Consider the following 22,662-nt stretch of genomic DNA (forward strand, 5'->3'; position numbering starts at 1 on the left):
GTGTGTCTTATTTTTACATTCGCGATTCTCTTTTCAAATTGATTCTGAGGCTCAATTTAAACTGAAGCGAGGCAAGTTTTGATATTATTTGTAAAGCATTTCCCTTGAATTTCAAGGTTGATGTGAATTTTTTTTTTATTGTGTGATTTTTACTTCCAAATAATTATTGAGGAGTGCTGTATTTTGGATTTCTTTTCTGCTTTGATTTATTTACATGAAAGTTTTCTTGGCAAAGTGTCCCTTGAGGTTAAAAAATAAAAAGGTGCTCTTTTCCAAAAGGAGTACGTTTTTCAGTGTTTTGTGTTGCTCAGCTATTTGAATGGGAAAGTTTGGTTCTGATAAAAATTTCCTCTTCCTTTGACAAATGTTGATGTTTTTAAAGTCTTCCTAAAGGAAAAAGGAGCTTGGGTGGCTTTTTGGTTTTTTTGATAGTTATCTAGAGCCCCCTTCCTTTCCTCTGTGTGATCCTAACCCCACCATTGTTTTATGAGCCTTTGAACTAGATCTGTCTACAGCTGAGAGTGGTGGTTGAAAATGGACCCAAACCAGGTTATTTTTGGGTGGATACACGAGAAACTGGTTACTGTGGTACATGGGGTGTCTCTAGGAGCAGCCAGGGGTCTGGAGAGGGACTTTCATTCTATACTTGTGGACGGTTTGAACTTTGTTTTTCCCAGGTACATATCATAGTTGATATATGCAAAGCCTTTGTTTTTTTGTTTGTTTTTGTAATGGCTAGAGTACGTGGTATATGGACTTTAAAGGAGCTTGATTTTGAAGTTTACCAACTGCAGGTTCCACTGGGTTTTGTGTCATTTAGAAAAATATTTAAGATCGGTACGGACCTATGGCCTCAACTTAACCGCGTGTCTGTTTTCCAACCCTTTCCATCCTTGCTGCAATTGTAAATCGGCCTTGGTTTTGTGGTCTCAATTGAAAGGCTTGTCAAGTGTGCACTTCCTTTAGCCTGCACATTCACAACTACAGACTTTTCTTCTGCTTAGCTGGTTTTCTTTCTTCTTCCCCTCCACAGCCCCGAGCCGCTTGTGAGCGTCACATTGCCAGCGCGAGAGCTACTGGAGAATTCTCATTATTCCAGGAGACTCTGGGAGCGCCTCTCCCACCTCCAAGGCTCCAGGAGCAAGTGAGCGGAGCTCTGAGGAAGAGCCACTGCTGGAAGGACTGCGGGAGGAGATGCCCCGGAGCCGGCTCTAAGGTAGCCAAGCCATCTTTTTACCTAGGAGCTCTCAGTGGCCTTGCCAGGGCCAGCAGCAGAGACATTTCAGCAAATCACCTCTTTTAATGTTCCTTGGCAGAGATCAAATTGACACGGTCAATTCTTAGCCACGATGATCATATCGTTGTTTTGTATGAATCCAACATAAAAGAGATAGGACCAAACCCAGTGGTTCTTTATTTTTGCATTACCTTGAATGTAAGCTTTTTTTGGTGGAGTTGCTCAGTTATCTTTGAACTCTGGCCAAGTTGTTCAAATACCACCAACATTTCCCTACATATAAAGTGCTTCTGCCATTCTTTTCACCTTATAGGACCACTTTTTAAAATTTTTCTTTCCTTCTAAATAGGCTACGTTTTAGAGCAGTTTTAGGTTCACAGCAAACCTGAGCAGAAAATACAGAGAGTTCTCATAGGCGCCCCTGTCCCCCACACACCCGGCCTTCCCCAGACTCTGTCTCCCCAGCAGAGTGGTCCATTTATTGTAGTAGTTGATCCGCACTAACATGTCATTATCACCCCGAGCCCACGATTTACATGAGGATCTGCCCTTGTGCATTCTGTGGGTCTGGACACATGTATAGTAATATGCATCCCCCATTATAGTACCCTACAGAAGAGTTTTACCGCCCTAAAAATCCTGTGCTCTATTAGTCCCTGCCCCCTACCCACTCCTTGGCCACCACTGATCTTTTTATTGTCTCCATACTTTTACCTTTCCCAGAACTACATTTTCATAGTATGCTTCCTTGGAGTACTTTGAAATCTCTGTAAAGAAGTCTCGCTCTCAGGATGAAGTGCTATTAAGGTTGTGTTAAGCTACGGAGGTAACACAAATACCAACTTTAGAATAGTCTGTCAGATGTTTCTATGAGGGGAGGCCTGAAGTGCTAACTGTATGTGGGAGTGTCTCTGAGTTAAAAGTCGGGATTGCCTGGATATGGTTTGAAACTTGTACATAGAGACAGAAGCATGAGGTCTCTGTAGCCTCTTTAGGTTCAGAACTTTGGGGGAAGGTCTCTAGTAGCTGTCAAGTGCTCTCTCTTTTTTTTTGCGGTACGCGGGCCTCTCACTGTTGTGGCCTCTCCCTTTGCGGAGCACAGGCTCCGGATGCGCAGGCTCAGCGGTCATGGCTCACGGGCCCAGCCGCTCCGCAGCATGTGGGATCCTCCCGGACCGGGGCACGAACCCCACGCATCGGCAGGCGGACTCTCAACCACTGCACCACCAGGGAAGCCCAAGTGCTCTCTTTTTTAAGGAAAGTCTAATTTATTATTTTCAAAAATTTTATTCTTTTATGTAAAAGTTTATTTTTGATTATTTAATTTCAAGTAGTACAAAACAGTCTAAAGATAAAATTTTCTCCCTTCCTTTTCTCTTTTACCCACAGGTAATAATTTGGAACACACAATTTTTCACGTACACACTTTTCATAGACACACAAATTATGTGTATTAATTACGTTTAAAAATTGATGGAACGTGGCTACACATTTGGTTTTACAACTTGCTTTTTCCTTTCACTTGATATGCTTTGGATATTTTCCCTTTTAAGCAGAATCTCAATATAAGTAATGACTTCTTAGTGTTCCTTATATGGCTGTAACATAATAACAATCAGTCCTCAAGTGATGGGGTTAGCCTACAATTTAAAGGGGGATATGGGGGGGGTGGAGACCTTTCACATTAGGGAAGAGACAAAAGCCGTGACTGTTGACTTTGAACTCTTAGTCACTGAGGATGTGAGTTTTTATTTTCCAAGGCAGATGATGCACAGCTTTGGGCTGTTGCCGAGGTGTCAGTTATGTCAGGTTTTTATCTTCTGGTTGCCTGGAAGGAACATCCTTGGCACTAGGCTGTATTCATGTATTAGCATAGTTGTTAGTTCTGGCTACCATCCTTGGAGCACTATGAGATATTTTCATGCCCATTTAAGGTGGCATGAGGTTCAATGAGTTCTAAGAGAAAGTAATGAATAACAGGGGTGGAATTAAGAGACTGACTTTATTTTGCACATATATTTATTTGAGGGAGGAGGAGGAGATGATGGTGTTAGTTAATTGCTAACCCTGTGATTCTTAATTATGAAACAGGGTTAAAATTGTTCAGCTCGGTAGCTTCCTAGTGTGGTTGACAGCGAGAATCGCCAGACAAGTTTTTAGATATCTGGGGCCGATATGAATATTTGTATTGTTATTATTTTATAAAATATTTATTTCTAGGAAGGTAATAATATAATCAATGTTTATAAGGTTTAAAAGGTACAAAAAGAGTGAGAAATAAGTCTCCCTCCTCCCTCTGTCTCCCAGTTAGCCTTCCTGGAGACAACCATTGTTACCAATTTCTTTTATATTCTTTCAGAGATTTCAGGCATATACCAGCAATAATCTAAAGATTATTGCAATTTCTTTCTTTTTTTTTTTTTAACCCAAGTGAAAAAGCATTCCACTTAGAGATGGGCTGGAATTTATTTAACCAGTACTATATTGATGACCATATAGATCATTTCCAGTTTTATTATCATAAACAAGGCTTTAGGGGATAACCTTGTACATATATCATTTTAAACATGTTTGTGAACGTATCTATAGGATCCATTTCTAATAGTGGAATTGCTGGGTCAAAGATAGGCACATTTTAATTTTGGTAGAAATACTGCCAAATTGCTCTGTTCATAGAGCTTGCAAAGTTTTAGATTCCACCAGCAATGGATGAAAACTCTGCTTCCTCATACCCTTGCCAATCACAGTAGAATTGTCAAACTGATCATTTCTTCTCTGCCAAATCTATAGGTGAAAAATGACAGTTTAATGGAGCTTTAATTTGCATTTTTTCTTATTTTGATTGACATTGAGCATCTTTTCATAAGTTTAAAGGCCATTTGTATTTCCTGTTCTGTTCCCTCTATGTTAGTGTCCTTTGTCTATTTTCCTATTGGGTTATTGATCTTTTTATTATCAGTTCACAGGAGCTCCTATGCATTAACAGATTAGCACCACCCCCCCCTTCTCTCCTTGTGATATGTGATATTTTACTTGGTAATCTGTGTAAAAATAATTATTTTGCAGTGTGGATTATTTAAAATTTTGTATACTTAAATTTACCAATTCATTCAACAAATATTTATTGAATGCCTCTTATGCATTAAGCACTTATTCTAGGCAGTAGGTTATACAATAGTGAAGAAAATAGATCCCAGTTCTTGCTCCATGGAGCTTACGTCCTAGTGAAAGAGACAGTAGATAAAAGACATTTAAAAATATTAGTTATAGAGGGAATTCCCTGATGGTCCAGTGGTTAGGATTCGGCGCTGTCACTGCCGGGGCCTGGGTTCGGTCCCTGGTCGGGGAACTGAGATCCCACAAGCCATGCGGCAACCCCCCCACCCCCTGCCCACCGGCTCCCACCGCCTCCCCATAATATTTATAGAGATAAATATATATTTAGCCTTTTTGTGGCTTCAGGACTTTGTAATACAGTTAAAAGACCTTTTCCATTCTTAGAGTTAAAAACTTATCTTTCCTTGTAGTGTCTTGTGGTTCTTTTTTTAGGCTTAAATCTTTGATCCATCTGGAATGTTAGGTATGAATCCAACTTAATTTTTCTCTGGGTGCTCTATTAATTAGGGTAAGGCTGAGTTGCTGTAACCAAGGGACTGAAATATGCTATGGTTCAAAGAACAGAGGAGTTGACTTTTTTCTTCACTTTACAGTTCCAGTGTGAGCAAAGCAAGTCAGCAGAACTGCCCGTATCCACTGGTCGTTGAGAGTCAGGTTCCTTCTGTCCTGTGGCTCTAGGAATTGTCACTGTAGTTATCTGCATGGTCATAGCTGGGTTGCTACCATAGCTGGGTTCCCTCCACGTGAAGGACGAAGGAGAAAGTTCAGGGCAAGTGATCGCATGTCACTTCCTGCTTCCATTGGTGAGAACATAGTCTTGTGGGCACACCTGGCTGTGAGGGAGTGTGGGGAATGCAGTCCGTGCTGGTCAGCATGTGGCCAAGAAGAAGTGAAGAAGGAATTTTAGTGGAAAGTAAGCAGTCTCTGTCCCATTGGCTAGTCATTCCAATTTTACTGAATAGTCCCCAATTTTCCCTTTTGATTTCTTTTGTATTATAAATTCCCATGTACATTGTGGTCTATTTCTGACATATCCATTTAGTTTAATTGATCTCTTTGCCTGTGTGTGTAGTAGGATCACACTGTTTTTCTTAAACTCTTGGAGCTTAATACTTTTTTTTTCTTTTGTAGGGGTAATTCCATTTTACTGAATTTTCATATTTATTTTAAGTTCCCTTTTACAGAACTTTAAAGTTTCATTTTACAGAATTTTCATATTTATTTGTGTGTGTGTGGTTTGTAAAAAAATATATGAACTTTAAAATTATCATATGTAGTCACCACTCCCTCCCTGCTAAGAAGCAAACCTGTTAGTATGATTATTGGGATTGTGTTAAATGTCTAGATAAGTTTTGTGAGGGAGGTTTCACAATTTTATGGTGTCAATTTTTCTTATTTGGTGATAATGTTGTGCAGTGTTTGGGAAACATTGATCTGGACTCTCCAGTCTTTTGATATCCTTGACCCATGAAATTTATGTAATTGGAGTGGGAGAGAGGAAGGACCAACTTATCATAAGATGCTGTGTTACTTTTTTAGTTTAATACTTGATTTCTGATAATGACTAGGTAAGTGAAGCCTATTTCTCTATTAAAAATTAATAAACTTGTAACTTGAAAAAACAATTTTCCTGTCTGAAGGTAAAAAACAGTTGACAGTTCAGAAGGTTATTATATAAACTTATTTGTAACACAAACCTGGTTTTTTGCATATATGTATGATATGCAGTGCTGTTACTTCCTCCGAGTGTGTGTGTGTGTGTGTTAGTCTGCATCTTTTTTTGAACAACACACATTCCTCTTTAGTCTTCTCCTTCTTACCTTTTTATTATAAAGTAAAACACAGATACAGATATCACACAAAGTATACATAGCTTAGTTAATTTTATAAGGTAAATGTTTTTTGTGACCACCACACAGGTCAAGAGAGTATTAGCGGCCTCCCTAGAGCCCCTTGGCATGTCCCATGACTGTCATGGTCCCTCTCTCTCTCCAGAGGTAACCACTTTCCTGACTTCTATAGTAATTGCTTCGTTGCCTTTCTGTATGGTCTTATCACCAGCCTGTGCATGTCTAGCCACTGTAGTTTAGTCTTGCACACCTTTTTACGTCTTTGAAGTCTCCTAAAGCTCAGGTTCCCCCTCCAGCCCTTTCCTTTTCTTACAGTTTATCTGTTGAAGAACTCAGCCACTTGACCTCTAATTTCCAACTGGCTGGATTTGGTGATTGCATCCTCATGGTTCAGTTCAACTTGTTCTCTTTCTTTTAGTGGGAAATGGTAGTTTAACCCCACAGTCTGGGTATCCGGAATGCTCACTGCTACTGGGTAGGTCATCGTTTCTAGGCCTTTTTAGTGGACAGAGGAAATATGTATGTATAAAATACTCAGTGAGTTCATACTGTTGCTTCCAATTCAAATTCAGTTTATATGGTTCTTACTTAACCTTAGCTGAATTACATCTCTAACTCCCTTATTCCACGCAGAAAATTTAGGTTCTCCAGAACAGCAGGGAACAATAGTATTTGAATAGGCCATAGTTAGGCATCTGCTGTCTTCCACACATTACACACAGTATTCTCCACACCACCACAATCCCAACCGCACCACTAGTGATGATAACTGAAAGGCGAGAAAAACAATTCTCTTTTTGTGTGCTTATCCCCATTCTCCTCGCAATTTTCAGGGGGAGGAGTGGGGGATGTTTATAATTGTTGAAAACTGGGCAAATTTAAACACTGATTAGCTTTTAGATGATATTTGGAGGAGGAATACTTTTAATTTTGTTACATGAGATGTTGGTTTTATAGTTATGTTTAGAATAAGTCCTTATCTGTTAAAGAATTTGTGGGTGAAATGATGTGAGTTCTGGGATTCTCATTAAAATACATCAGGAAGAAAATGGGCAGAATAGAGGAAATAAGATTTCTTATTTTTGGAACTGAGTGGTAGGATGTGGCTTATTTTTGAAACTGGGAGGTCAAAAGTAGGGTTTATTATCCTTTTTCTCAATGTAACTTGAAATGCCTGTTATGCAAAATTTTTTAGAATTAATCTTATAAACAGTGAAAAGACAAGGACCTACGATAGGGAAAGAAGGTGATAAGGAAGGAATATTCAGGCAAGTGGAAAAATGAGTAAAGAATCCTAACCTGGTGGTTCCGTTTGACTCAGTGGCCTTGAAGCTGGGTAACATCTTGAATGAGAAGAAGGGAGGGCTGAGATGTGAGGCCTCAAGGGAAACCAGCGTTTAAGGTACGAGTGGCAGAAGAGGAAACTCCCATCCAAGGAAACTGAGCAGATCCAACCCATAAAAGTAAAGATAGCAGAGAGATGGAGCCTCTGAATCCCAGCTAGGGAAGAACCAGGGAATGGACCAGCTGATGCCACCCTCAGCGTTCTCAGCATCACCCAAATTGCTGGGGGACTGGGGGATTCCTAGGCCTCAGGTCAATCAAATACAGATCTCGATGGGTGAGGCTTCAGAGTCTGACTTCTGAGGAAGCTCCCCTGTGAATCTGAAGGATAAGGTAAGGTTACAAAGAGTTAGAACCTTAGCCAGAGGCATTTTGGTGATGGACCGGGTGGAGAGGGGAGATGTGGAAGGAGCTTTGTGTAGTGCTCTTTCTAGAAAGTTTTCTGCGAGGGTATGAAGAGGGTAGATATGGGAGGACTTGGGGCCGAGGGAGGTGGTGGTTGCTGAAATAGTTGTTGCTTATAATAATGTAAGAGAGGTTTGCCTGTAAATGTGGAGGATGTGAATGGTTCCTTATGCAGGATGATGACTGAGTGGTCAGGCCAAGCATGAGGTTAGGCGCCCCCCCCCACCCCCCACCCCAGTACCAGATAGGTTATTTTTATTTATTTATTTTTTTTGCGGTACGCGGGCCTCTCATTGCCGCGGCCTCTCCCGTTGCGGAGCACAGGCTCTGGACGCGCAGGCTCAGCGGCCATGGCTCACGGGCCCAGCCCCTCCGCGGCATGTGGGATCTTCCCGGACCGGGGCACGAACCCGTGTCCCCTGCATCGGCAGGCAGACTCTCAACCACTGCGCCACCAGGGAAGCCCGATAGGTTATTTTTTTGCCAAGCACGTGAGTTTCATGGTTCGGGGAAAGCTTGCAAATGGTCATCATGAATGAGATGTTCTTTCTATTCGTTAATATTTTGAATTACACATTAAAGGAGAGGTACTCAAGTCTTTGCATAGGGACCTCTGCTTCTCAAGTTCTGACTGGGCCTTTGGGCCCCTCCCCGAGGAAGAAGGAAGGAGTGGGGTTTTTACGGCTGACGTTGGCCCGGTTTTCTTATTCAGCACTCCTGCTCTTCTTCACATTCTGTTTTCTCTTTTTTGGTTTCCTTTTCTTCGTGTTCAGGTGACACTCTTATACGCGTAGAACCTCCAAGAGGGGTTGCCTGGTACAGGGTGGTGCTTTCCAGTTATTTGCTTTGGGACTGACTGTTGGAGGGATCCCTACGTTTTCTGGATTTCCTAATGTCTGACTTCGAAGGTTGTGGGGAGAGGACTGAGGTGAGTACCCTGTTCCTCCTGTTTTTCTCTGCCTCCATGTCTTTGTTCTTCATAATAGGTTGGATTCATCATTTCTACCCTGTAGACTTTCTACCTCTGTGTACTTGGGAGCATCTTCTGTCTCCTAGATTTCGTTTCTTTCTCCCCACTTAGTAGAGTGCATTTATTTTTACTTTTAACATGCCATTAATTTCTAATTTAGGTCAATTGAGCATTTTGATTTTTTTAAAAAAATAAATTTATTGATCTTATTTATATTTTTGGCTGTGTTGGGTCTTCGTTGCTGCGTGCGGGCTTTCTCTAGTTGTGGCGAGCGGGGACTACTCTTCGTTGCGGTGCGCGGGCTTCTCACTGCGGTGGCTTCTCTTGTTGCGGAGCATGGGCTCTAGGCACGCAGGCTTCAGTAGTTGTGGCACGCGGGCTCAGTAGTTGTGGCACATGGGCTTAGCTGCTCCGCGGCATGTGGGATCTTCCCGGACCAGGACTTGAACCCGTGTCCCCTGCATTGGCAGGCGGATTCTTAACTACCGCGCCACCAGGGAAGTCCGAGCGTTTTGGTTTGGGTGGGTGGTTTTTTGGTTATGAAAGTTTTCTGGTCTCTTTCTGTGTGGTATCAGAGCCTCTCCCTGTCTTATTTCCCCTCCTCTTTTGTTTTCTGTTGTGGTTACTTCGATGCTAACTTGTTCCACTTGTACACTGACCCTGTGTACATGGCTCATTTTCTTTCTCATGATCATATTTATACTTTTGATGGATATATTTAAATGAACAGCTGTGCATTTGTTGAGTCATACCACAATTATCTGATTCTGCCTTAGCTGCTCCAGGGGCAAAAGCATATTTCAAGCTAAGTTGTGAGAGAATTCCGTTAATCACATTCTAACTGGGGGAGGGGAGAGGAGAAAGACCACTAAGAAAAGTCTTTTTAAAGATGAATGTTAATTAGTTGTTCAGTTATTTTAGAATAGATTGATTTGGTTGCTGTTTAAGGTGTCACCTGAAGGAACTTTATAACGATGTAAATAACTGTAAAGGTTTAATGATATCAGACAGGCTAAATTCTCTGGAATTGTTGATGTGGGGATAAACTTAGTAGCTGGTTTATTTAAATAGATAAGCGGTCTTTAAAAGAGTTTCTTTCTGTAAAGACTGGTGTTCTTGACTCAGCATTCCTTGAATTCATTGGCTAAATATTTTGTTTTAAGCTTCCTGAACAGATAACATATGATACAGAAGATGTTACAACTTTCTTTTTCTTCAAATCTATTAATTGCTAATTATAACCTCTGATTGAGTCTTTGGCTTCCATCATCCAGATCTATTTTTCTCTTGACACTTCCTCATGGTTTTCTGAAGGTTATTAATAGGCATGGAAGCATGGCTTTCCAAATAGCGTCAATAACTGTTAGGAGACTAGTGGGGGGCAGAGTGGGGGGAGATGATATGTCAATTCCTGACTCGGAGGAGGTGTATTTTCAAGCTACAGAAGCTGTCTCAGAGGTCACTGGGGATGGCTCTGGGCAGATCAGCTGGTGTCTGCAACTAGAGATCCAAGCAGTCCTATCCAAATGGGATACTGTCCACCAGGGAGTTGTCTGCTATACCCAGAGTCTGCCAGCCGTCTTTTTGTTTGGCTGCTTCTCTTGGATGACACCCTTGAAAACTGAAATCCAGGTTACAAATGATATCTTTTAATTTATCTCCAATACCTGGTTGCAGCTATATTACATTGAGGATGAAGAGCAGCCCTCTCCCCCAGTCATTTCCTGGCCAGCCTGTAAAACATTCCCTAAACCTCACTCTCCTCTCCCCACCCAAACCAAAGTGTAACGTAGACTAAGATGTTAGAATTAATGTGTTTTAATTTCCATTGAGTGCCTCGTATGTGCCAGGATGGCGATGTAGCCATGATCCAGGCAGAGTCCTCACTCTCACGCTGCTTAAATTTTGGTGTGTGGAGTAAGGACGGATGGGAGAGGGAGAGACATAATAAAGACCAATAAACTAATACATAAATGACAGATGTCACGCAGCGTTAAGTGCTGTGAAGAAGACGGCAGGGCGCTGTGGGCTGAGCGTGGGGAGGTCTGAGGCAGGAATGGGCTTGAGTGTGTGTGGGGTACGGAGGAGAAGGGGTCTGGTCAGGCTGGTGTATAAAGGGTGGTTTTTCTCACCTCCACAGAAATCTGCTCTAGTGCTTCCCATTTTAAAAAGAGAGAGAGAGAAATAGACCTCCTTGGTGCTGATGTCTTTTTTATTTAATTTCCCCCGACCCTTCAAATTATTACGCGTTGGTCACGTTAGCCTTAGAATTGGGACAGTTGTGTCAGATGGCAGTGCCTGAGATACCATTTGTCTGGTAACAGGAGGGATAGGAAGGGTCTGAACTCTTAGGCTAAAGGGGAAACTGCAGGCAGTGAGAAATGCCGCAGAGGGCCGAGAAGGCATCTAACTGAGGGCTTTGGGAGGAGGTGGGATTTTAGATGGACTTCCCAGTTACTCATCTAAGAGTTTCACTGGTGGAGTTGGGGGTGAGGGTAGGGGGAATAACAGGGTCCTTTCTACCGGTAGGTAAAAAAAATACATAAATAAAATAAAAGAAAGTCCCAGTTTGTAAACTGGAGGGAGAGGAGCCCTGAGCTACCTAAGAGAATAGAACAAAACAGCTGGGAGATGATGGGTACTATCGGTTGAAACAAAGCGGAGAGCCGTGGCTATTTGATACAGAGGGAATGAAGTGGAAGACGAGGGACAGTTTCCATGTAGTCAAGCGCGTCAAAATAAAACCGAGACTTGAGATACCAGTAAGGCATGCCGTGGGTGATCAAAACGTTGGAATCTCAGAAGCTTAGCTTAGTTATTATCTTTATATTTGGTAGGGGTGTAGCAAAGTCAGTGTCGTCCTGTATACAATGAAAGTAAGTCTACTGGGGTTTCTTCGGTTCTAACATGGTAGCTTATCCTTTTACTGATTTTTCATTCAGTTAAGCCTCATTTACCTACCCTTGCCTTTTTTTTTTTTAAACCAGATTATATTATTCTTTTCCTGGCCTTTCCAAACCATATCTTGGGTCCATCTGTCACAGCTGGAATGTTTGTAGTGTAACTCTTTCAGTCAAAACCCTTTCCTGAAATAATCTGTAATTATTTCCTCTAACTACGGGATGAACTGATCCAGGGGCTGGATTTCAGTACTATAGGACTTGTCCAAGAAGCTATTTGTATTCATCTATCTTGAAAGATCAAATTACATGCTAATATTCTGAAAGTAACACCCCACCAGAAACCCCCACTGCAGCAGTGAAGTCTATATAAAACCAAGCCCTGGCAACTTGCACATTGCCAGTTCAGACAGAGTGTGGTGTTAAAAATATTTCACAGGTCATTTGTGAACTGGAGAAAAGACCCTGACTTAACTTATATGGTATGATGCTTTGGTTTAGCCTTTCTTTGCAGCTATAACTGACAGCCCATGTCTCTCTCCACCCTTTCCAAAGTCCCAGGTAGTTTGGAGCAAGCTGTCCTTGGGTTCTCTCTCTGCTTGTTGACCATAGAAGAGACATAACTATTGTCACGTAATGGCTGATTTTTGTCCCCCTTGGAGGTGGTGGTTGTAAGTATACCTTCCCTCAAGATTGTATATTTAGAGTCTGTCTTGCTGGATCTAATTTGCCCCCCAAATGTGCCCGACCTAACGCTAATGCCTGTTTTTATTTTATGATGCGTCACAAGAGAACTGAAGAATGGGGATGGGAGGGAGCAGGTAGCAACCACTTGTGTACTAGCAACGTGGCTTGTCTTTCCTTTCACATCAAGATTTTTCCCCCCCCCTCAGGGGCAGGGGAGATAATCCGAGGTTACAGGGTATATGAAATTAATTTGAGGTTAGAGAAATGCAAAGACGGCATGATAAAGGTGGCCCAAATAACCATGAGTAAAGATTGTTTTCTGAGAGGAAAATCAAGATGGGTAAAGAGCACAACGTGTTGAAGCTTGGATAAAATGTTAAGGAGGACTGTGGTTAGTTCCACAGTTTAGGAAGCTAAACTATGGCTGGCTGGTTTAATGAAGGTTGTGAGCGTTTGTTAATTAGGACCTGGACTCTGGTCACGTGGCTTTGGGTTTGACTTTGTGTGCTCGAGCAAGGTACTTCTAGCTACCCATTTTCTTATCTGTAGGCTGGGATTAATAGGAGTATTTCTTTTAGAGTGTTCTGGGGAGAGGTTGAAAGAGATAACGCATAGGGTCCCTAAGCACGGCGCCTGGCTGCTTAGTGAGTGGCACTGCTGTTACTGTAATAATGATGTGCTGTTGACAGATGACTAAGGGAAAGCAGAGTCACTCTAGTTCTTTTCTGCTTTGCCTCTACCTTTTATATTAAAGAGAAAGATTTGTTTTTTCTTATGGAAGGCGTAGCATAGGCCACATAAAAGAGACGTAAAGAAACAACTGTCATGGAACAGTTGTGATAGCCCTCACCGACGGTGAGTGAGCGACTTCACGTGGATGGTGAAAAAGTCATTCAAAATAGGGATGGGTGAAGGTACAATCCATCTTTCAAGATTCTTTCTAACTTGGAGAGTGTTAGAAATTGAATTGAGAAGAGCATCAAGGAAGTCCCTATTGAACGAGTAGGTGCTCAGTAGATTATGTGTTGAACAAATGGACAAACCAAATGAGTCTAGGCCACCAGGCCAGACAAATGAACATTTTGTAGAATCTTCTGATGGGAACGAATCTCAGGGTTCATCTTACAGCTTTGCTTTCATCCTCAGCACACAGATAACAAGTTGTTTGCTGTTCATAACTTTAGGTTTGAGAAATATCTTTTATTCTTACAGTAGATTATCAACTAGATTGCTTAATACGAGTTCTAAAGGTTGAATAGAGAAGTGCAGTATACTCCTGGTTATTCTGTGATTGACATCAGAATGCTTTGTGATTTTTGGGGGGATGTACTGCAGTATATCTGTGGCTTTATCCAGCTGTAAAATTGCGATGAGCGAAAGAAGTACCAAACTTGGTCTCAAGCCCACATGTGTTAAAAATTGAGCTAAACGCTAGCTCCCTAACTGGATGTCAGTCTGATCTATAAATGGAGTTCGAAAAGTACCATAGGATTTGGAAAGCAGCTCTGTTTTGCCCTGGTGGTTTGCCTGTTTTGAGTACAATATCATGGGACTGTCCTGTCTCCCAAGGGAGTAGTCCTGAGACACTGTAAGAGATGGCACTGATTTAAGACCCGAGGTCCCTAACCTTTTTCTGCATAGCTCTTTGCCATGTGTCTGAAATATTAAGATCGGTTACCAGGGCTAGAGGGCCTTATCCAGGAACAGAAAGGAGGTGGTATACACTGGGGCAAAAATTTATACTCCAAACCCTTCAGATAACATTCTGTAACCCCCAGGAGCCTATGAGTTTTCGCAGTCAGGGATTTTAGCCTTAGAATATTGCATAAGGATTTGGTTGGACCAAAAGGAGATGGACGCTGGAGTACCTTCTGATCACAGTTTTATGTCTCATTTAAAAAGTATTTCGTTGTGCACATAAAGTATTATTCCTACCTGAAATAGATATCTGAGGCCTTCTCCCTCGACCACTAGACTTATTGTTGACTTCCTTGAGGTTAGAGAGTTTAAAGAGATTTCTAAACCTGTGGAGCAGTAACATTTTTGTCAGGTATCGAGCCAATGCCCAGCCTAAAATGTCTGGTGCCATCTGGTTACCTGGTATGGTAGAAGGACTGATCATTTAAGAGTAAGGCAGTGCTTCTCAAAGCGTGGTCCGAGATCCTCTGGAGTTTCCAAGACTTCCTCAGGGGTTCCACAAGGTCCTCCTTCTTCCAGTCACATATACGTCTTCATGTACGAAGTTGGATTCTCTTTTCTTCAGCTGATACAGCATGTCATTCCAGATTGAATGCAGAATCATACATGAGAATCCAGTTGCCTTCTACTAAGCCAGACATTATAGAGATTTGCAAAAATGCAAAGTAATGCCACTTTTTCCTCATTAGAGCTTCCTGTGGGGGAAAATACAGTTCTTTTTTTAATTTAGAAAAAACAGAGTAATATGTTTATTGTTATTTTAAAACAAATACAGCATTGAAAACATTCTCCATTTTAATTTCTAATAGAGTAAATATTGGTAGAAATAACTTACATAGACAAGTTTCTTAGAATCCTCAATAATTTTCAAGAGTATAAAGAGATTCTGAGACCAAAAAATTTTAAAACTATTGGAGTAAAGCATCCCTGAACTATTGAATTATTGCCACTCTCTTTTCCCACTACCAGCCAGCCCACATCTGAAACTCCTTAGCCAAAAATACTTGAGTGCAAGGGAGTTGAAAATTACTTGTAAAGACAATGTTTCCTTTTTAGTATATTTAAAAATTCGAAGTAGATCCTTGGGGCTTCAAGTTGGGACTTCAGCATATTGATGTTCTTTATATGTAAAATATCGGGACATTTATTCCAGAACATTCTCCTCCCTACATTTCTTTTCCCTTTCCTTTTGAAAGTTCCATTTTTAATAGCTGAATTAACTGGTCAGCAGAGACACTCCAGACACTGAACAGAATGGCAACCAGTAGATGCTGCTGACATTTTTTCCCAAAGATTTTTGGCAGATTTTGAGCTATCTATCTATAAACAGCAGATTAGTTTGGAAGACTGAATTTATACCTCCTTTTTTCCCCTGTTTTCCATTTAGGAGCCTAAATTATTGTTTTAATTTTGCTTGCACAATAATAATCAGTTAAAAGGTGTTTAGGGGCATGGGCTTTTTTGTTGGCTTTGTGACAAGGAAAAATTGTCAGTGGTGATGGTCTTTTAGAATTCGTTTTTAAAATAGTGAAAGAATTCTTGATTTCGAAGCTTGAAACTTGTTAACTGCTGACTTTTATTATTACCTGAACTAAATTCTAGAGATTAGAGTTAACAGAGATGATAAATGTCTTAATCCTGCTATTCCTTTGCAGGTGTGTATGTGCTTTTGTGTTAACGGGTGGTCGGGGCAGGGGTAATTTCTAATTCTTTGGAAATTAAAGTTAAATTGAGCCGATTAGTTCAGGGAGAATTTGAATTCAATGAGTATTAAATGTGCACCTACTTGGCTCTAGTAGCGATGAACAAAATAGACTATAGATTTTACTACCATGAAGTTTACAGTCCAGTGAGGGAGACAGATGTTCAAAAGCACACACTCAAATATGAATATGTAATTATTAATTATGATAAGTGCTATAAATAAAAATTAACACAGTGGTGTATGAGAGTGTAATGAGAGCATATGAGGGTTTAGGCAAGCTTCTAGAAGGAAGTGACATTTAAGTTGAGGCTTGAAGGTTGAATAGGAATTTGCCAGGTTGGGTCCTGAAAGAAGGGCTCAATCACTGGGAGCTTCATATATACAGAGGTCCAGAGATAGGCAGGGAGATGGCTAGTTGGTGTGCCTGGGAGAATGGGGTGGAGAGGGGCCTTGACAACAACGAATGTAGGGAGGTGAGTAGGGGGCTTACTAGGGCTTACCATGTTTTACCCAGGTTCTGGCCAGGGGCTACCTCTCCAGCCTTCTTGGGTTTTCTCTCCTTATCACTCTTCTCTCTAGGCTCCCTATGTCCTAGGCTGGTGTTTTTTTTTCAGATGTGATATATGTTTTAAGTCCTCAGGAAACACCAAGCTTCCCCTGGCCACAGGACCCGTGTAGAAGCCGAGAAGCTGTGCCTTTTTCCTTAAATGCCCTCCTGTCTCCACCTCAGAGTGCTCCCCACCCCAACACACACACACACACACACACACACACACACACACACACACACACACACACACACACACACACACACACATACACACACACACACATACACAAGAGCTCACATACTCTTATCCTTTTTGTAGTACCTTCTACTCACCTTTCTGGTTCCTGTTTATATATAATCTACCCTGTTTATATATAATCTCCTCCACCCTCCAAAAAATCTTAAATTGTTTTGTTAGCAGTCTTATTTAACCATGTTTCTTTCTAACACTTAAATCAATTTTTAATTGTGCAGTCTTTTGGATGATTATTTGACTACCACCATAGATAGATTGTGTAAGTTCTGTAGTAGTAAGGACCATGTTTGTATATCTTTATCATTCTAAGTTTCTAATTTCTAGTACATAGCAGGCTCTCAATAGTTGTTGAGGGAAGGAAGGGAGGGAGGGAGGGAGGAAGGAAGGAAGGAAGGAAGGAAGGAAGGAAGGAAGGATGGAAGGAAGGAAGGACGGACTGGGAATTCAAAGATAAGACTGAGATATAGTTCAATACTTTTCAAAGGCTTTTAATGATATATCCCATCAGTTAAAAAGTTTTTTGAGGGCTTCCCTGGTGGCGCAGTGGTTGAGAGTCCGCCTGCCGATGCAGGGGACACGGGTTCGTGCCCCGGTCCGGGAGGATCCCACATGCCGCGGAGCGGCTGGGCCCGTGAGCCATGGCCGCTGAGCCTGCGCATCTGGAGCCTGTGCTCCGCAACGGCAGAGGCCACAACAGTGACAGGCCCGCGTACCGCAAAAAAAGGAAAAAAAAAAGTTTTTTGAGTGTGTACCCTCAATATATATGTTGCTTATAAGTTTTATATAAAGTAAAACTATGTGTTATAAGACATACATAAAATAGAAATTTTAAAAAGATTTAAGATGAAATATTTGAGGTATGGCTAATGGTAATCACATTGTATTATTGACAAAAATCTCAGGCTACTCAGGATAATGTTTATTATTTATGATACTGGATGCAAATCAGTTTTTAATGCATTTTTAAATTCTGAATTTGGTGAGCCTGCTTCGTGTCACAGTGAACTGGAATGTTAATTGATTTTCTTTAAAATGATTAACAAAGAACCACTAGGAATAGCCGTATAAGTTCCACCATTTTCTTAGTCTTCTCTGGTACTTTCATTAATAACATATTCAATCTGTAGTTTCTTTAATGGATTTAGAACACTTGCAATTTGGGGGAGGGCTCATTTCATTATATCTAGCCATCACAACCTGTAATTCCACTTCAGTAAACCCTCAAGAGTATAGCACATGGCTGTATTCTATAAGCAAACAATGTCCACTCTTTCACATTGTGTAACTCCCACTTCTTCTGCAAGATACCTCTTGTAGTGGACTGTCCTAAGGGACTGAGACAGAGACCAAATAAAGGATCAAGTTATTTATCACTCTGTTAGATTAAATCAGTTTTTATAAGATACAAGTTTTAGTATTTTCATCCCATAATTTAATGCATTGTCTTGTGTGGCCCTTGGATGCATGCACCCCTTTTGGGGGCAAGTAGGCTAGCTAGTGCTGGAGATTGACATAGACAAATGATTGATTTGGAGTGGTGTTAGACCAGTGCTGGGGGGTTGAAATCACTGCTGATGGAGAGGTGTTGCACCAACCATTTGCCTTTTGAGCTAGATCGTGGATGACAGGAAGAAGGAGTTGGGTAGGAGAGAGGTGGAGGGGGAGGCTCAAGGCATCTGGGGTGGAGGGAACCAACAGTGCGTTTCTGTTCAAAGGCACAGAGATGAGATGGTGATGGAGGGGTCAGTACTGGTTATGAGGGTTCCAGGGTGAAGTGAGGCATTTGCATTTATATCAAACAAGGGCTTGCTCTAGAAAAGATCTATGTGAACATGGAAATAATAGCAATAATAACAATAGCAATAATAACAATAGCAATAGCAATAATAACAACAGCAACAGTAGAAAGGGAGTCAACAGTAGAAAGGGAGTCCACGTGCTTTTAAAAATGTAAAAGGAAGGTCCATTAAACTCTCCTTTACTCCCTTCCCTCACCTTGCTGTTAGAGAAGGGTTAGTCTGAAATACAGTTGTAGACAAATTGAAGTGAGGGATGGTAAGATAGAATAGAGGTGTGGGGAATGAACAGTCAGACTACTAACCAAAAAACTGATTTTAAGAAGATGAGTCAGAAGGTGTCCATTCCAAACAGCTTAGATAGCAGTGGGCTTTTGCTCTTTTCTTTGAAGCTTTAGGAGTAAGATAGCACATGAACCTATTCACTAAAGAACTTCACCGGTTTTCTCTTTATTTTACCCTCAGAAAATTGCAGCTAGTTCAAGGTTTAATTTTTTAAAATTATTTTTTGTAATAAAGAATTAGTATAGCCAAACTCTCATCATATTTCCAAAATTTTATAGGAATTATTCAGATGGAAAAGTTCTTTGTTGTAACCCCTTGACTGACTCAGAACATTGAGCTTCTGCCAGTGTAGTTTTAGGGCAATATCAACTTAAAATTTATATCAAGTGTCTTATTTTCTCTCTGTTATAGTTTCATATATTAAGATTTTATATGATTTCTTCATGTCTTGATTGTGTCTGTGCTTTGTTAAATTTGAGGTTAATGTAAGAATACATTGCTTTGCCATTGATGAGGGATAAGTTACAGTTTTGTGTTTTGTTTTCTTTTTCGGGGCTGTATGATGATGTAGGTTGCTTCACCTCTAATCCTTTTGAACGAAGGCTCAAACATGGTAATTTGGTTTGGATTATTCAGTCACTTAATCTTTAACATCGTGTTAGAACAGTTTATTCGTGCTTCTCAGAGTTTTTAACTTGGTGCCAACCTTGCATTCCGTGGCATAAAATAAAATTCAAACCTAAAGTCCTTTAGGAATGCCTGGCCTTACAGCTGAGAATTTTTCATGTCCCTTTTGAGTTCTTTGTTAGTGGGTAGACTCAGGGAAAGTTGCCTCAGAGTGGCCACCAGGAGGAGGTAAATCTGATTAACTCTTTAAGATGATTTATTTAGATCCATGTAAAGGGTATATGTTTAAATGTACTAAGAAATAAGGCAACATATGTGAGGGGGATTTGTTAGAAAGGCCTTGAACGGCAGTTTGAAGATGGTATGCTTAATTTAATTTGTCATCCTACAGTTAGATTTTGTTGTTTTACTGATACCTCTTTTTTTCCCTCCACAGTTGTACAATGGTAGATGGAGTGATGATTCTTCCTGTGCTAATGATGATTGCTTTCCCTTCCCCTAGTATGGAAGGTAAGTGGCTCACAACTACTTGGGGCAGGATCAGTATACTGTGTATTGTTCCGCTTACTGTAAACTAGTTTCTTCTTAATCCTATCAGATTTAGCAATCCTCCCCTCCCCCCATTTTTAAGACTTTATTTTTTTAAAGCTGTTTTTTAGGTTCACAGCAAAATTGAGAGGACGATACAGAGATTTCTTATATACCCCCTGCCCCGACACATGTAAAGCCTCCCCCATTATCAACATCCCCCCAACCAAAGTGGTACATTTATTATAATTGATGAACCTACATAGACATGTCATAATCACCCCAGTCCGTAATTTACATTAGGGTTCACTCTTGGTGGTGTACATTCTGTGGGTTATAATGACATGTATAATGACATGTATCCATCATTATAGTATCATACAGAGTATTTGACTGCCCTGAAAATCCCCTGAGCTCCACCTATTCCTCTCTCTCCACCTCTGCAACCCCTGCCAACCACTGATTCTTTTACTGCCTCCATAGTTTTGCCTTTTCCAGAATGTCATGTAGTTGGATTCATACAGTATATATAGCCTTTGCATATTGGCTTCTTTCACTTGGTATTTTACATTTAAGGTTCCTTCGTGTCTCTTCGTGGCTTAGTAGTTCATTTTTTTTAGTGCTGAGTAATGTTTCATTGTCTGGATGGACCACAGTTTATCCATTCACCTACCGCAGGCCATCTTGATTGCTTCCAAGTTTTGGTAATTATGAATAAAGCTGCTATAAACATCCATGTGCAGGTTTTTGTGTAGATATAAGTTTTCAGCTCCTTTGGGTAAACACCAAGGATTGTGATTGCTGGATTGTATGGTAGAGTATGTTTAGCTTTGTTAGAAACTGCTAAGCTGTCTTCCAAAGTGGCTGTTCCGTTTTGCATTCCCACCACCAACGTCTGAGAGTTCCTGTTGCTCCACATCCTCACTAGCATGTGGTGTTAGCAGTGTTCTGGATTTTGGCCATTCTTACAGGTATGTGGTGGTGTCTCATCGTTTTAATCTGCATTTCCCTGATGATGTGGGGCATCTTTTCGTGTGCTTATTTGCCATCTGTATATCTTTACTGAGGTGTCTTTAAGGTCTTTGGCCCATTTTTTATTTGGGCTCTTTGTTTTCTTATTGTTGAGTTTTCAGAGTTCTTGGTATATTTTGGATAACAGTCCTTGATCAGATATGTCTTTTGCATATATTTTCTCCCAGTCTGTGGTTTGTCTTGTCATTCTTTTGACATTATCTTTCACAGAGCAGAAGTTTTAATTTTAATGGAGTCCAGCTTATTATTTTTTTCATGGATCATGCCTCTAAAAAGTTATTGCCAAAAAAAAAAAGTTATTGTCATACTCAGTGAGGTAATGTAGGTTTTCTCCTATGTTATCTAAAAGGAGTTTTATAGTGTTGTGTTGTACATTTAGGTCTGTGATCTGTTAATTGAATAATTTTTATGAAGGGTATAATATAAGGTCTGTGTCTAGACTTCTTTTTGTTTTGCATGTGAACATCCCCTTTTTATACATATTTGATAATGTCCCTTGATTTTCTTGGAGTGCAACCTGTACACACCGTACCTTTCTTATAAACATAAATTTAAAAAATTCAGTATAATTTGCTATCTGAAATGAAGAGAAAATTCTCTGAAAATAATATGTAATTAAATATGTCATATAATTAAAATAGTACATATAGACAAATGTAAGATAATCTAGTGTAGTTGGGCATGAGTACACTAGAAGATGTAATGAAGTAACAAATGTGTGTATAAAAATATATACCTATACACACACACACACACACACACACACACACACATAATAATCTTTGATGTCTTAGAAAACAGAAAACATTGGTACTAGTGTATTGTATCGGTGACTTAATTATCACAAGGGATCTTGCCTGCAGTGCTTGAATTTTCTGACTTGGTGAACAAATTTTGGTAGAATCCCAACAAAACAGAGAACTGTTTGTCCCTTGATTTACACAGTGGTTATATTTTGAGAAAATTTCGTATACATTAAGACAGTATAAGACATACTTTGTATTTTTATGTATAAAAGAGTTAGGTATTAGGTTCAATTAATTATACAGCGGTTTTCATGTAAATGAATGCTTAGTGGGTGGGCCAGTGAGAACCTGAAGGGGCACAGGGTAACTCTCAGTTGTGTGGGATCACACAGGCATTTTAGGGCCTAACTCATTGTCACTATCCTCCTTTCTCCCCATCTGCAAAAAGCTACTTAGGGATGGCACTGCCTCTGTGGAGTCCACAAGAGATAATCAAGAGAAAAAGAAAATAAAAGTTGCCTATAATTCCTGCACTTACATGTGATTGCTTTTAGCATGTTGGTGTAAATCTTTCTAGATGTGTAAACAAACTCTTATTTTATTGCGCATTGAGCAGTTTGCACTTTATTTTATAAGAGTTGCTCCATGAGGAGTGGTGCTTACGGTGTGAATCTCAGCCTTGCTGTGATCAGATGGGCCAGTAAGACTGATCTCCCTCTTACAGGCTCTTGGGGGTATAGTGATCAGTTTTATACACTTGATAAGTTTCCACGGAGGCATATAATATAGATTAATGTAGCCAAAAAAAAAAAGCTACATTAAAAGCAGTGCTTGATGTACTAGAAATCTATTTTGTTATATATTAGGTGTATAATATTTGATCTCTTCCTCCCTCCTTCCCATGTTCATTGACATGTATTATAGTCAGG

The 22,662-nt window shown here is 40.4% G+C and overlaps 1 protein-coding gene across 2 annotated transcripts in view; it reads left to right on the top strand.

Annotated features, from left to right (window-relative positions):
- Window positions 1–22,662, top strand: part of ACVR1 (activin A receptor type 1) — a 126,929-nt gene that overhangs the window by 50,621 nt on the left and 53,646 nt on the right. Inside the window, exons 2-3 of one of the 2 annotated variants that reach the window (XM_060152848.1) lie at window positions 1,034–1,216; window positions 19,864–19,937. In XM_060152848.1, the coding sequence (XP_060008831.1) occupies window positions 19,871–19,937 (67 nt within the window). In that variant the 5' untranslated portion in view covers window positions 1,034–1,216; window positions 19,864–19,870. Of the gene's footprint in view, window positions 1–1,033; window positions 1,217–8,862; window positions 8,882–19,863; window positions 19,938–22,662 lie in introns of those variants that run through there. The other variant, XM_060152849.1, reaches the window with a different exon arrangement.

The sequence above is a fragment of the Lagenorhynchus albirostris genome, chromosome 6 (genome assembly GCF_949774975.1).
Source record: "Lagenorhynchus albirostris chromosome 6, mLagAlb1.1, whole genome shotgun sequence".
Classification (NCBI taxonomy): Eukaryota; Metazoa; Chordata; class Mammalia; order Artiodactyla; family Delphinidae; genus Lagenorhynchus; species Lagenorhynchus albirostris.